The sequence below is a fragment of the Thunnus albacares genome, chromosome 21, assembly GCF_914725855.1.
Source record: "Thunnus albacares chromosome 21, fThuAlb1.1, whole genome shotgun sequence".
NCBI classification, from domain to species: domain Eukaryota; kingdom Metazoa; phylum Chordata; class Actinopteri; order Scombriformes; family Scombridae; genus Thunnus; species Thunnus albacares.
In genome coordinates, this window is record NC_058126.1 from 23,499,990 (window position 1) to 23,514,830 (window position 14,841).

General features: G+C 40.8%; 1 protein-coding gene across 6 annotated transcripts in view; it reads left to right on the top strand.

The window, feature by feature from the left end:
• LOC122972692 (microtubule-associated protein 4) overlaps positions 1-14,841 on the top strand; it is a 121,827-nt gene that overhangs the window by 49,200 nt on the left and 57,786 nt on the right. For all 6 annotated transcript variants that reach the window (XM_044339943.1, XM_044339944.1, XM_044339947.1 and 3 more), the window contains 3 exons: positions 8,769-8,882; positions 9,966-10,052; positions 14,069-14,257. In XM_044339943.1, the coding sequence (XP_044195878.1) occupies positions 8,769-8,882; positions 9,966-10,052; positions 14,069-14,257 (390 nt within the window). The remainder of the gene's footprint in view (positions 1-8,768; positions 8,883-9,965; positions 10,053-14,068; positions 14,258-14,841) is intronic.

Consider the following 14,841-nt stretch of genomic DNA (forward strand, 5'->3'; position numbering starts at 1 on the left):
AAATGTATCCTTAAATGTATTTCTAAATGTGTCTTTATTCCCAATCTCAAAATTGAGTAGAGTTCATGAGCACAAGTAGCAACTATCACTGATGGAAAAGAACTAAGTACATTACAGTACTATACTTAGTATTCTGTAATTTTGAGGTATTTGTGTTTTACTTGTCTATGTCTTAACTATGTCTATTTTCTGCTATTTAATACTTTCACACATCTATTTGACAACTATAATTACTTGTAATATCAGAGATTAAAATTATATATACAGAACATTATAAATACAGCACTAATATTTATCCGTCAATATGATATATTATAATTGAACTCTCTCAAAAGTGCTATTCTGCTTAATGAATACTTTCACTTTTGATAATAAATGACAATATTACAATAGCTCTTTAACTTAGATAAAACTCTGATTACAAGACTTTTACCTATAAGGGAGTATTGTTACATTGTGGTGATGCTACTTTTACTGAAGTGAATGATCTAAGTAAAGTACCAGTGTACCAAGAGAGAATACTTTATGCTGTACATGTGGATTGTGTCGCCCGTGTGCGTAAAAACCAGATGTGTCTCAGCAGCTGCAGCAGGAGTTGTAAAAGTCTTGAGTTAGATTTTGGCTGGATTAGATACGACCAGGCTAAGCTTCCATCTTCTATAATAGCAGGTCAGATCCTTACATACACAGGGGGAAGACTCCACTACATATTTTGCTGAGGCTAAGGAGTTAATGTTCAGTGGGAAGGAACGGCTTGATACAAGGGGAAACCCTTCATATCTCAGCTAGGCCTGTGCCATATGGTTGTCACTAGACGGCAACCTCAATCTCACAGACGCTTTTGGAGTCCTTTGCTTCTCTAAGCCTTTCTGCAGATCTGTTCTCTCATCTCTTCCTGTTCCTCTAACTCTCTCCTCTCACTTGTTATAGCACCATATATAAAGAGCATACTGTAAAATATTATGGGAAGAATATTAAAGGAAACTCTGGAATACAACAGCACAATTCTATGCTAATAGCTAAAACATTCAGACTTTGTATTACAAAGTTTGTAGGGGACAGTTGCAGGTAAAGGTGGACACAAAGTTAAATACTTGCTGATTCAACCTTATTCCAAGTACATGATTAATGCTCTGCCGCGTCTGAATCGAAAGGACACTAAGGAGGTTTTTTCCTCACAAGAGAATAGCAATCTGTCCTTTCGCCGAACCATCACCATGCACCTGTGGTCATGCGGCAGCCCTGACCCAGCTTGTTCATAGTGTCTATCCCAGCCTGAGGAGCTGAGGCTGAGACAGAGGAGCAGGGAGAGGCGGGGGTCAGTTGGAGGACAGCTGCAGGAATTCAGCCTATCCTGCCGGCTCATCCCAGATTAGACAGTTTTGGTGAAGCAAACCATAGGGCGCCATGCTGAATCTGGGTTTGAAATAGATTGAAAAACAGCCAGGTTTGGTATTAAGCTTAAATGGCAGTAAGCTATTATGATAATCAAATGAACTGAGTTGGCTTTTTTTTTTAAATACCTTTTTTTTTTACTTTTTCCTTTACTTTTTTCTTAGTTTACTATACAGTTCAGTCATCCATAATGTTAATGTACAAGCTGTTGTTTGTACCTTATATAAACTGTATATCATATGAGTCATGCCTGCCTTCTTATGGATCTAAACTAGGCCTTATTTCCAGATGACGCACATTTGATAAAGAAGCCAATATATCTTCTAACCAGCATAGCAGGTTCAAGGAGAAGTCTGGCTAGTTGCCAATTGGCTCAGAACTGCATGGACTTCTTAAAACAGCCATGTTTAATGAGCTTTACTTCACACCAGAGGTTACCCTGGTTCGCCACTAAACTAGCCATGTGTCCCATTTTCCCCCCTTGGTCGTGTAGTGGCCCTGACCCAGCCAGTGTGGTTCATCAGTTGCATCTAGAGAAGAAGAGAGTGGGGCAGGAAAGAGTGCTTAGGCCGGGGTCAGCTGGGGGACAGAGACTAGCCTGTAGGCTATCAGACGTACGAGAGAACATAAGAATGGACTACAATCTAGGCATCGCTAGGAAGGACCTCATCTGAGTACTGCAAGAGCTCGCTAATGAAAATCATACATCTACAAAGTCCAGTTTGTCATTGTATGGTTTGGCTTACATTCACTGGTGTCAGACAGCATCCCAGCTGAGCCCCATCTTGCTTAAAGATGATGAGATAATTATACAGTGTGCAAACACAGACCCGTCCAAGGATGGAGAAACTGATTAAGAAGCGGAAAGATTGATAGAATTTTGCACTCCTTCGTTTTTTTTCTGAGCTCTTACTGAAATGGTTTGTGTCAGTGTGTGTGTGTGTGTGTGTGTGTGTGTGTGTGTGTGCGTGTGTGTGTGTGCGTGTGCGTGTGTGTGCTTCTTGTCTTGACAAGCCCATTGTCTTAGTCTAGGCCTGGCACAGGGTCCCTCTAGTTGGCTGAACAGTGGAAGGTCACAGCTGCTTCTTTGATACTGTGTCAATGTTTATCCTTTGATGTTATTGTAGCAGCGGTGTTGAGGAGTTGAATTAGTCTTGGCTTAACATCTGAAAAGGTATGTTTGGTTTTTTAGTATTAAAATGAAGAAAAAAGATCTTTGGGTAAACATCAGAAATGCTGTCTCAGCGGCTGGGGGGGGCGTGACTGTGTTTGATTGACAGCAGCAGGGGAACAAGACACAAAGTGAACAGACTTGTGCTGTACCTCACAAGTCACGGGCAGACAGTGTGTTGTTAGAAGTGGTATTGAAGGGTAAGAATCACACAAGCATCTAACAGGACTGAAGTGACATTTGCAGGTATGTTACGTGTTGTTTAATGTGCTGCAGCTGAGCAGCTAATTAGCTACCTAGCCTGCTAACTGATGTTAGTGGTGCACTTTTCCCCGGTGAATGTTTGTTTGGTTGCTTGTTCAATAAGCTAAGCTGCAAGACAATGCGTACCTTCATTTTTGTGAATTAGATGAGAAGAGGAAAGCTAATGGTGGTTGCTGTTTAGAGTCTGTGGCTCTTCTGTTGTGTAGCAGGATGCTATCAGGCTCAGTGTGACCCTCTGCTCTGTCTATGATAGAACGCTGCGTCATCGTTTTATGCAACATTTGATTTGCTGTTTTGAAATAAGCACTCCAGCTACATGGAGTCAAAATTACAATACAAATACAAATACAAATTTCATGGAATTAATGTAAAACTGGGGGGCGCCATCATGAAACCAAAAATTTTTAAAAATTTTAAAAAGATATGTACTTTTTATTTGAAATTCAAACTATTGTTTGAGCAATGTTTGATATGTACTTATCTGTTGAAAATATCTGTTTTAATTCAAAGTTCAAACTCAGATACGATGTGGCCTGTTGCTCATAGAAATTAATGATGAAATCTGGTGTGACCATAGTCACAGTGTGTTTTAGGATAGGTGATGTGTTAGTTTGAATTAGTAGTTTGTTTTCTTTTTTTAAGTGACTGTTCCCACCCCACCCCCCCTAAAAAAAGGAAACAGACAACAAAAGAATCCCCCAGATCTATATCAACTTAGTTAAAAAGTCTTCCGCAGACTTTGTGGCACCACACATTTGTTGAGCTTGCAGTGGTTCAGTCACCAGGTCACAGTAAACACATCTGCTGCAGGGCTGAAATTAGAATAAATAAACCTGATTCATTACATGTGAAAAGAACACAAGTGTGATTAAATGCTCTACACATCACTATTACACCCAATGCTGTTTTCACTTATTTTGTCTGATTGGACCTCTTGTCAGGACTTTGTGGGCGTGTATAGACAGCACACACTGTCCTTACTCATTTCTGCTTTTTCACATTTGTTACACTGTGTCTACACAAGAGTGTAAGCAGCACGTTAGCAGAGGAGGAGCAGCAGCAGCATCAGTGCTCCATGTGTGTCTACACAGGATGCGTTCAGGCATAGTACTGAGTGTAGGTCATCTGTGTTTTGACAGCGCTGCAAGCCAAATACGCAATAATTGTAGTGCTTGAATACTTGAAGTACGTTTCACTTATGTGCTGAAAGCACGAGTGAAACATAAGCTAATATGCAGCCTGTGTAGACAGCTGTATTGGTTAAAATAGAAGCGTCTTGGTTCTGTCAGAGGTGTATGAGATGGACGACTAAAAAACATGGCTGAAACACTTTCTGTGAGGATTCCGTGTTAGTGTACCACAGCATCTTAACCATTTATATTAGTACGTGGAGTTTGTTGACCTCTAGACTAGCTCAATATAGCTCCAACCTCAGCAGAGGTCTTAAAAACCCACTATCTGGTGTTAAAAACATGATAACAAGGTGAGGTAGATTATTTTATTGCCAGGGTTGTCATGTATAGCATCCTGGTGAGATCAGCTGGTGAAAGTGTGAAACTGTGCCCTAAATGTGATATTTCAGATGGTGGGGTTGATATCATAACAAAGTTTGATTGGCAAAATTCCTCCACTAACCCGTGCACCACCTCCTTAGCTGATTCTTAATCTGCTGCCTACAGGAATCCACTTCTGCAACTTATGTATGCATAATGGGATTAGGCAAGACTAGTGTGTGTGCATATGTGTATTCTTTCTAGGCTATATTTATCCATTGTATTCTGTCAGGTCATCCAAGTGTCCACCGAGCGAGGGGTCTGACTTTCTGGCTGTTTGTGTGCACACGAGTGTGTACTGAGTGTGTGTGTGTGTGTATGCGGGTGCATGCTCATTTGTTTCTCCACATTAAAGCAGCTACTGGAGAGTAGTGTGTGTGCGTGTGTGTCCTTAGATGCCTCTGAGATGATTAAGTTCATCCGTCAAACTGATAGCTGCTCCAGTCTGTCTGGCCATACTCTGTCCTCATACTGAGGTCAGCATCCCCCAGCAGGAGCAGCAGCAGCAGCAGCAGCAGCTCTTACATAACTTGGCGAAACAGTAAAACACAGGATCAGATATTTTACTCTTTGTGGAGGAACTCACACATTTATGATGCTGACTATTAGAAACTGAGGTCAATTCCTTGTTTTCTATTTCAGCAAGTATTAGTTTGACACACAAATCTTTTTTGTAAAAGACAAATTAAAAGCTTTAAAAGCTAGCATGATATATGAATTTATTGTTTAAAGGTCATTTTTTATGAAAGAGAATCAAACATATTCATTTTAGTCTGAGATTATCTTTGCACTATGCTGGTGTGATTTAACAAGTCACATACAGTCCGTTGAAAACACAACCAGAGACCCCCATCAAAATTAACCACATACTGTAATCACTGTAGTATAACACTTTGCTAGCTAATGCTGAGTTTAATAATCACAGATCCATTTCCATTTAATGGACTGATAACATCCGAAGAGGATGGAAGAGTGCCACTCGCCCCCAAACCTAATGTAGCACACAAAAAGTAGAGTTGATAACACGTCACTACCCTTTCACACCAAAGACCCTGCATTCAAACCCGCTCACATGGGGATGACAGATGTCCTACTGTTTTACGCCAAGCCTGATGACCTGCAATGGTAACCTGTTAGACATAGAAGGAGACAGGTGTAAGGCAATATGTCACATTGTTGGGCAAGTAAATCATTTGTCCTGAGTTGACCCATTGCTAATGAGGGATCCATGTTACCTACATGAATCTGACCTTGATCTCAAGATGGGTAATCCATGTGCATGTTCTTGATGATAAAACAGTATAAAGACATCAAATAACATCAGCAACTAGTGACATCCATTTTCCTGCAGTATAACACAAATACTTGAGCACACAATTTTAGGAGATGCGTACTAGTAACAATAGCTACAGAGAATGACAAAATATTTATCGCCTTGCTCCTCTCCACAGTTACAGTATATAAACTGTACATTACTGGAGTATGGTCTGGTTATATGTGCATACTGTGAAAATGTTCTGTCAAAGTATTGTTACAGATGCCAAACAGTGATTAGATTTCTAGTCCGTAAGAAGACAGTTGTTAAAGGTCATGACTGATGACATCGTAATGAGCCTCCTGTTGGGTACTGACTCACCTACTACGAACAATTCATTGGACATGTCCCAAAAACACACACACATTCGCTCACATTGGGTGCGTCACAGTTGATCTTCCTCCCTCTTTCAAGCTGAGCAGTTCACCACTGGTACATTAAGCACAGTGCAGTGTTTAGCAGATAACTCTAGCATGAAATTTTCCCTTGTAGACTTAACTGAACCCTCAAAAAATGTGCTTGAATTTGAAGTGCGCTTTAAGCATTAAGCATTTACTGAGCCAAAACCATTTAATCTCCAAATTTCACAAATGCCAATGTTTTACAGCAGCCTACTTTTATGTCCACTGTGATGCAAGTAGTAATTTCAAGTTCCAAAACTTTCTTCATTTAAAGGATAATTCTGGTTTACAACAACTTGGGTCTATTTTTGGTCATCATTCCTCATAATTATAACATTGTACTTGCAAGTACAAATTGCTGAGATCTGCAAACAAAGCAATGGCACAACAGTGAAGTCCAGTGGGGCAAGAAACACGACTGGTCAGGCAGGACTGTTGCCAGGATTTTAGAAATGGTCTTGTTCTTGAGTCCAAAGTCCTCCAGCACCACCCACCTGCCAAAAAAAAAACTTGACTAACCACCAAATTCCACATTTCCCCAATATTACGGTCAAAATATTATTTCTCTACAACACCAGATATATAATTGTGATGGAGATGCCAAATGTCATAAATATAATTTTTGCTTAAAAACATATTTAAAACAGAATTTGAAGGTATTTCAACAAAAAACATTTAAAAACCATTTGGCAACATTTGTAATATCTTGAATGTAAACTTGGATGTCATGTATCCCCCAAATACTAAAAATAAAACTAAACTAACTAAAACAAATACTATAAATTTTACAGATGACATGACCTTGATGGCCAACAGTTAACATATATTTTATATATATCCTTCCAGCACAAAAAGAACCAAGTTGTAATAAACTGAATTTAAAGCACCACTGTAAAAGGCATCTACTCTGACCAGTTGTTTCAACTCAGTCTGCTAATAGGGCTGCTAATTTTGCCTGAGAGATGTTTTCTTTGAGTGAAACAGCTCCCGGCTTTCAGGTTATTTGTGTAACCTCCCTCCCCCTGATGCAAAAAGATCCTTTTGGCCACAGTTTTAAATAAAGATGTTGATCTCAGTCAACCTCCGTGGTTCAGTAAGGGGTAAAAATGCAAAAAGGATAGACATATTAGAGGTTTTCATACCAGTGCCCCTGACTGCCCTTTCAAAGCTGCTTAGTCTGATTTCAGCACCTTGGACAGCAGCACAGCTCAGCGGGGGGAAACAGCTGCCTGTTTTCCTGCAACGCTTTTGCTTCACTGATTTAACAAAGACAAGCAGAAGACGCTCAGTGCATGGAGGTGCACTTGTGTTGGCTACCTTAGTCTACAGTTACCTTTCACGTCTCTTCTTATTTCTCCACATTTGCATTGAGAGTTTCCAGAAAGATATGCAAAGACAGACACAAATGGCAGACAGACACAAATGTGAGACCAGGAGGACAAGCGTTGCTGCACTAGTGTTTTTGAATCAATCTGTGACCCTGCCGACGGAGTTTTCTGCGTCTTGTCGAGACAGACAATGCGCACCCTACCATGGCCCCTGTTTGTGTGTCTGATATATGGAAGCGTTTGTGACTTTGGGTGGCGTCCTGTCTGTTCGCCTCACTGTCACCCTCTGTGGACGCTGCTGGGAGAGGGTTGCCATTGGTGCGTCCCTCTTCTCCTCTCTTCTCCTTCCCTCCCTTCGTTACTCCTCTGCCTCATTTCCTTCCTGTGTGTGTCCATTTTCCCTCTTTTCTTCCATTCCTTTCTCTTCTCCCCTTCATGTTGTTTTCATTACTCAGTCTGTAAATCCTCTTTCCTGCTTTTCTCTCATTCCTCACTGTCCTTCCATAACTCTCAGTCAGACGTCCCTCCTCCACCCCTGCTTCGTCTTCCTCCCTGATCGCCTGTCTTTGCCAACCGTCTTTCTTCCTACCTCCTCTCCCGACTCCATCTTTCCTTCCGTCAATCCCCTCCGATATAAGCACACACAAATAGCCACATGAAATCAGGCAGTCTGGAGTCTGGCCTCTGCGGGCCAGTCAGGACCTCTGCTCGGAGACTGGGACGAGAGTTGAAGGGTGACTACAGGAGTAGAGAGGGAGGGAGTTGGCTGTGGCATGTCAGGCAGGCGAGGGGAGGCGCTAGCTGCCGGGGCCTGCGACCTGAACCAGACAGACAGTGAAACGTCACACCAAACCCAGACTCCCCGACTGTGATCGCATTCTTGCGTGTGTGTGCGTGTGTGTCTGTGTGTGTCTCTCTTTGTGTGGCTGTGTGTGTATGTGTGTGTGTGTGGGGTTCACAGTGTTAGTAGCTCAGAGCCAGCTGAGGCTGCAGTGGAGACAGACAGAGACAGAGGCACTGAGCAGCACATAGCAAACACCACTGAATGTTGAGTTGTATGGGACTGGGATATCTGCTTTTAGGAGGAAATTTGGCAGGTGAGAGTGCGGGTGCACGTGTGTGTTCGTGCGGGTTCATGTGAGAATTTTATGTGGGATATAGTCCACTATATCTAAGTGGTTATGTTTTGTAAATGCCTGTGTGTGAGCACTGTGTGTGTGTATTTGTGTTTGGTGGAGTGTGATTGCAGTAGCCTGGTGTCACTAAATTACAGTTGTACAGTAAGGCGTCATCAGCGAGGAGGAGGAACTGATGTTTGATGATCAATGTTGTCACCTGCAGGTTGTAAGCTGACCGCAGGGGGACCGACATCAGTGTTGCGCCCAGAGCCACAGGGAGAGGTGCGGACACACTCACTGGACCAGCAGCAGGCCTTGGCTACAGACTTCTTATCAGGTATGAAGATGCGCAGTGTTGGTGTAAGGAGACGCTTGCAAGTGAAATGAAATAATTTGAAAATATTTTTAAGAAACGATTTCCTCTATGCTGATGCAGCAATAGTTTTTTGGTTTGCCTTTATATTAAGCTATCATGGTAATGGGCAATTTTATGACCTAGAATCTAGATGAGTCAGCAGATTTATAATATACGCACTCAGGGCGACTGGTTAATATTGAGGTACTTTATTTAGTTGGGTTTTACATGTTTCAGAGAACCTTACCATGACTTACTTGTTATTATCAGGTGTGGACAATTTAATTTCCCTGACTACAGATATACTTTGAATCAATCCGAAAGCAGTCAATCATGTTGCAGGAGCAGGTGTTTTGGCAGTGCACTCAAGCAGACAGACAAATAATAACTGGTTTAGGATTTGAAACACAAAGTTTAGGACTTGGACTTGACTTTAGACCTGCTGGTTTTGACTTTCAACTTTATAGCGAAGACTTATCTATGACTTGCAAGACAATGACGTCAAGGGTCTGGAGATTAAAATAATTTAGCGTCTTATCAGAATACATTTTATTGGCCAGTTGCTCTCTCAAGATACAACTTTAGACATACAACTTCATGCAGACATATATATAGTGTTTATGGCCAAATATACTGTATAAACCTGTTATTGTACAACTTCTTAACTGTATGAAATGCAAAATGTAATGGTTGCTATATTTAAATGTTAAAGCTGTGATGGGCAGTTATATACATTATATTCTGGAGGCAAAACCAGATCTTGTTTGTTTTAAATCAGTGTTTTATATTAATGCCTTCCCTCTTCTTGTTTTTTTCCTCCTTGCTGTCTACCTCTGCCTTGCCCATTCTAAATTGTTAATGCCCTCCAACTGCCACCTCCTACTCCATCTTTTTCTCTCTTTCGAGTCCTTCCATTTTCCGCCTGACAACTTCATCCATCTTTTCCTCTCTCTCTTTCATTCCCTGTTATATTTTCTCTTCTATCCTTCATTCTCGCTGACCGTCCTGTCCATCTCTTTTCCTCTGTCCCTGGGCTCCTGTTGTTCTTTCGCTCCCTACCGCCAGCCTCCATGGCAGGTTATTCAGATTCTCTGGGCTCCCAGACCAGCTCAGCCCAAATGATGGATTCTGGCCTAATGGGAGCTTTTTCAGGTATGTTTCCAATATTTTCCTCAAACTGCCACACAGCAACGCAGTTTTAGTGTTACTGCTCTTACTATGGTAATTGTAGTATAACTGATGAATCATCAGTTTTCGATTACAAAAGTCATGCATTTATCATCTTCACAAAGATGATCAATATTCGGCTTCACCAACTTCAAAATACATCTTTCTAGCCATTATTTGTTTCAACTGAAACTAAGTGAGCCCTAGCCTTCGGAAGGTGAAAGTGTAAGCTTGCATCAGCAAGTGCCATCACAGCAACCGAGACCAGCAGGGATTAAATCATGGTGCTTCCTGATGAAACACTTTCTGTGTCTGGCTATTTGATGTATATTATGTTGAATTACCATGGGTGAAGATCTGGAGGGTCAGGTTAATCACTGTACTGTACCATCAATTAACAAGGCATTGGAGCCATTGATCATTTTGGCAATTTTAGTTTTAATCTCTAATGAAAATGTATAATGGTTTTAATCATATTATATTTATTTAATTATTTTTATTTTTAGTCAGTGAGAAATAGTGTGGTTGAAATTTTATAACTTTTTAAAATTGTATATTTCTTGTACAGCTGTCGCTATCTTTTGTATATACAGTCACTTTGATTACAGTTAGTGTTGTTGTCATGAGATTTGCCAAGGAAACTGACTCTGATTACCTGCTCACATCAGACTGTAATGCCTATTTGCCTTTGCTGTGTGGTCATGAGTATAATAATTGCTTCCAAGAAAGTGAATAGGCATATTTCCCAAAATGCTTAACTATTCTTTTAACTGTCTTTTCTCATTTGTAAACAAATACTGTTGGTTGTCTGTCTAGAGACGAGCAGTTTTAACATTGCCTACCATATATGCGAAACTATTTCACTAGCGTATATCTAAGAGAATATTTAAATTAAATATTAATGAATATTATAAATATTAATTTTAAATTTAAACTACACACCAAAAATACCCAACTTAAAGGCAAGAGTCAGCGATTTTAATCCGACACACTTTTTGTCAAATTCAGTGAATTTCGTTCTGTGTGTGCGCTGAAAAAAATCCAGTGTTCATACACAGCACTTGCTCTGTAAATGGGCATGTAATCCAAGTGGCTCCGAGTGAGCCACACAACACTACTCCGGCCAATCAGCAGGGGGCGTGCGTGCTCGTGCACAGGACAGGGGGATGTCATCAGCTGTCTGTGTGAGGACATGACAGTCTCCCGTCTCCAGCACCCATTCAGTGATGGGGGAGGGCTGGCGAACTGGAGAGAGAGAGGATGTGGCCAGTTCACGTAGAAAATGTTTTCTCACGGAACAGATATGCTTCCATTTTGTTAAATGTATCAGTTCACGCTGAATCTGAGACAGTCTCATGGAGACCCTCTGCGTTTTTTTAGTGCACCGAGTCTGTTTCTGTCCCGTTTAGTGAAGCGTAATCAGAGCAGCTAGCTGTTGAAATCACACAAATATCCCGCTGTATATGTTTTTTGAACTTATTAACCAAATTGATTAATAAATAAATACAAACATTTTTCTTCCTGCTTCTGTGGACAGAGACGCTGAACGGATGCCCAGTGGACTGTTGTGCTCACATGAGACGATTTTTTTTTTTTCCTGCTCTTGATAAAGTGTGATAGGAGAAGTTACTCTACAGCTGACACATCGCTCTGGATTCCACCATATTTCTCTTTTGGTCGTTGCCATGGCAATGTGAATCCATGAATTTGGGGGGCGGAGCTTCTGAAGGAGCACGAAGGGAGGGGTGTATTTATTTGGGTGTTTAGCTCAAATATCAACAGTCTTTCTCCAGAATGACTGACTCTACCTTTAAAGTGCAGTCATCCATCCACATTAATACATCATTTATCCATAGCTGTTCATAGTGTTTAATTAACGTTAGCTCCACTTTACACATCTCAGGCTGCTGGCTTGTGTTTGTGGTTTTTCCTAACTGTTTCAGCTTCAGTAGGTCAAATTGGTCATATTTTCTTTGCAACAACAAGTAGCTGGATAACATTACTGACAGACATATTAACCATTTTTGAATGCATGATGCTGGCTTTCAGTGCAACAGGTCAAGTTTAGAGCTAAAACACTTCTGAAGAGGAAATATTTGCAGCAGAGGATGTTGTTCGACCAATCACAAGCATGTAGCTATCAGTCAACTGCTTGCAACGTGAAGGGAAAGCAACCGTGCTATGCTAGCAACAAGATATTTAGTGTAGCTGCAGTCAGAAGTTGAGCTCTTAGCCCCAATAAAGACAGAGTATATGTAAGAATATTCTGCAGTACCTTTACTTCTTGTTTTCTTCAATCATAAAAGATGAATTACTGTACGCACACACAAGTACTTTGCATCAATTTCTACAGTATGCTATCAGTCTCATATGTCATACTGTTTCCACTTAATACATACATACTTTATACAATTCTTACTCATTTTTCATTTTCTTTTTAAAACATACTTTAACTCTCAATAACTGAGGATCATTCCAGCAAACAGTCTTTCCACTTCTTAATCCATGCGCTCATTGGGTTCGCTTTCTCATATAAAATGTCCGACAACCGTTCTTAAGTCGTCTGTAGTAAATTCCTCTCTGATAAATGGCTTGTGTTGAGGCAGAGCTTGTTAGTTGCATGCAGAGCTGTAGTTGTCACTGGCTCGGTATCTGCTGGTTTTTTCGCAGAATGACACACTCACACACACAGTATGAGCTATGAGGTTGAGTTCTGCCTTTCACCATGCCAACCTCCACATACCCTGCTTTCACTGTTGCCTTAATGAGACCTGTCGTCTCTGGGCCACCGAATTACTGCTCGCGGCTTGAACACACAGTCAGTTACACACACACACACACACATATACAGTTGACACGTGCATCCGCAAACGCACACAATATTACTCTTTAGCCCAATTTCCACCAATTTAGCTCACACACTACGCACTCATGCACAAACACAATCTTGACTAATCTCACTCATTCATGCGCTCTTCAGGAGCTGTGTAATGGACGACTGTGTTCAGATCGTAGGGGGTGTTTTTTTTTCTGAGTCATTCGTGCTACTGCGTCTCTTCGTCTGGCACTTTAGCCTCTTTGGCTTTCTCTCCTCTTTTTGGTTTTGCTCCCCCGTCTGCTCTTAATCTTTCCTCGCTTTGTCAATGTGTCTTTATAATTCATTTCTTCTAGGCGATCAAATTTATATCATTTATTGCTCTTTTTGTGAAGTCAAAATCCCAATTTAAAACGTTAATGTGGTTCAGCTGCAGGTGCAGTGGATAGAGGAGATAATCTGGTCTGCTTGGACAGAGTTTCAGTGAACTGTTAATAGGACTGCTGGATTATGGCAAAAATCATAATCACAGTTATTTCGGTCAATATTGAGATCACTATTATTTAACATGATTAGTCATTGACTTTGGAAACATCATGCATTTATTGAACTTTTTAAAAAAAACTTGGACAGTGGATTTCCTTGAACTTTAAGTATAAATCAACTGAAAAACATAAAAAATAAATGTTAAAAAAATGTTTAAAGAAAAGTGATAAATACATCTTATATATATATATATATATATAAATTAAACCTCCTCCCGATCAATTACATGTTATTTAAAGAAAACGGTGGGACTTTTCAGAGTGGTGTTAACTGCTGTTGAGCCAAATAGCAGGACTGTTGTTGGAGTGAGCAGCTTTTCAATCTTTTAGTCACATCTGACCAAACACTCAATGAATCTCTCAATGTCTTAATGGAGGTGTGACGTCCCTCTCTCTGCCTTAATAATAAATCTAATTTTCAAAAGTTTTATTCATGTGTGATTCCCTCCTTTGCTCGTCAAAACTTCTTGAGTTAAAGTCTAGCTTGAGTGTGACAAATGAGGGCTTTTTCTCTGTTAAACCTAATACTTTCTAAATTGCCAAAACCAAACTTTTGCATAATATAAGTTTATATTTAAGTTGTCATGGCAACATATCTTATAGGTCACACAATATAACCTGTGTGTTTGTTTGTTTCTCAGGTTTCTCCCAGCCTTCAGGATTGGGGTTGAATGTGGAGGTGGGTGCAGCCCCCCTCTCAGCAGAGAGACCTTCAAGTATAGCTGAACCCCAGCAGCCCACTCCCCCAGCGGCATCAGACGCTCCTAAAGAGCACAGCCCCATGCTGCCTGAACCCCAGACTCCTCGCAGCCCTCTGGATCTGTCAGAAGGTAACGACACATAGAGATGAACTCCCCCTGCCACACAAATGTGTATCTAGTTAAGAGAAAACTTCAGCAGCATTACCTCCTCTTCCTCTACAACGCTCTATTTCATACATATTTACTTCCACAGTCTACTGCGGCTGGAGATGTAGCCGATTCATTGGAGCAAACGGAGCTTAAGCCGGGCTCAGACTACAGGAGTTTTAAAATCCTAACCGATTTTGAAATGGGGTTGCATCACGCACATGAGGAGAAACTTTGCAGATGTTCTTCTCTCTAATCTCAAATATACACACGCTACAAGATTTAAAAATAATGGCACATCACACACTAAAGGATATTAGTAAGATTATCATGCCAGAAGGAGCAATGCACCACCTCATGGGATCTCATGGGGAAGCAGATGTAATCAAAATGGAAGCTGACATGATTCAACAACTTGTTTTAGTAATGCTTTATACTGAGACAAAACAAAAGCAGAAGGCTAAATGAGTCTGGATGAGAAAATGATTGGGGAGACACAGTCAGCAAGAGGTGACATTTTAACTGTCGCTTCTAATATCTGTCAACAGTAGTATGCTAGCTAACGT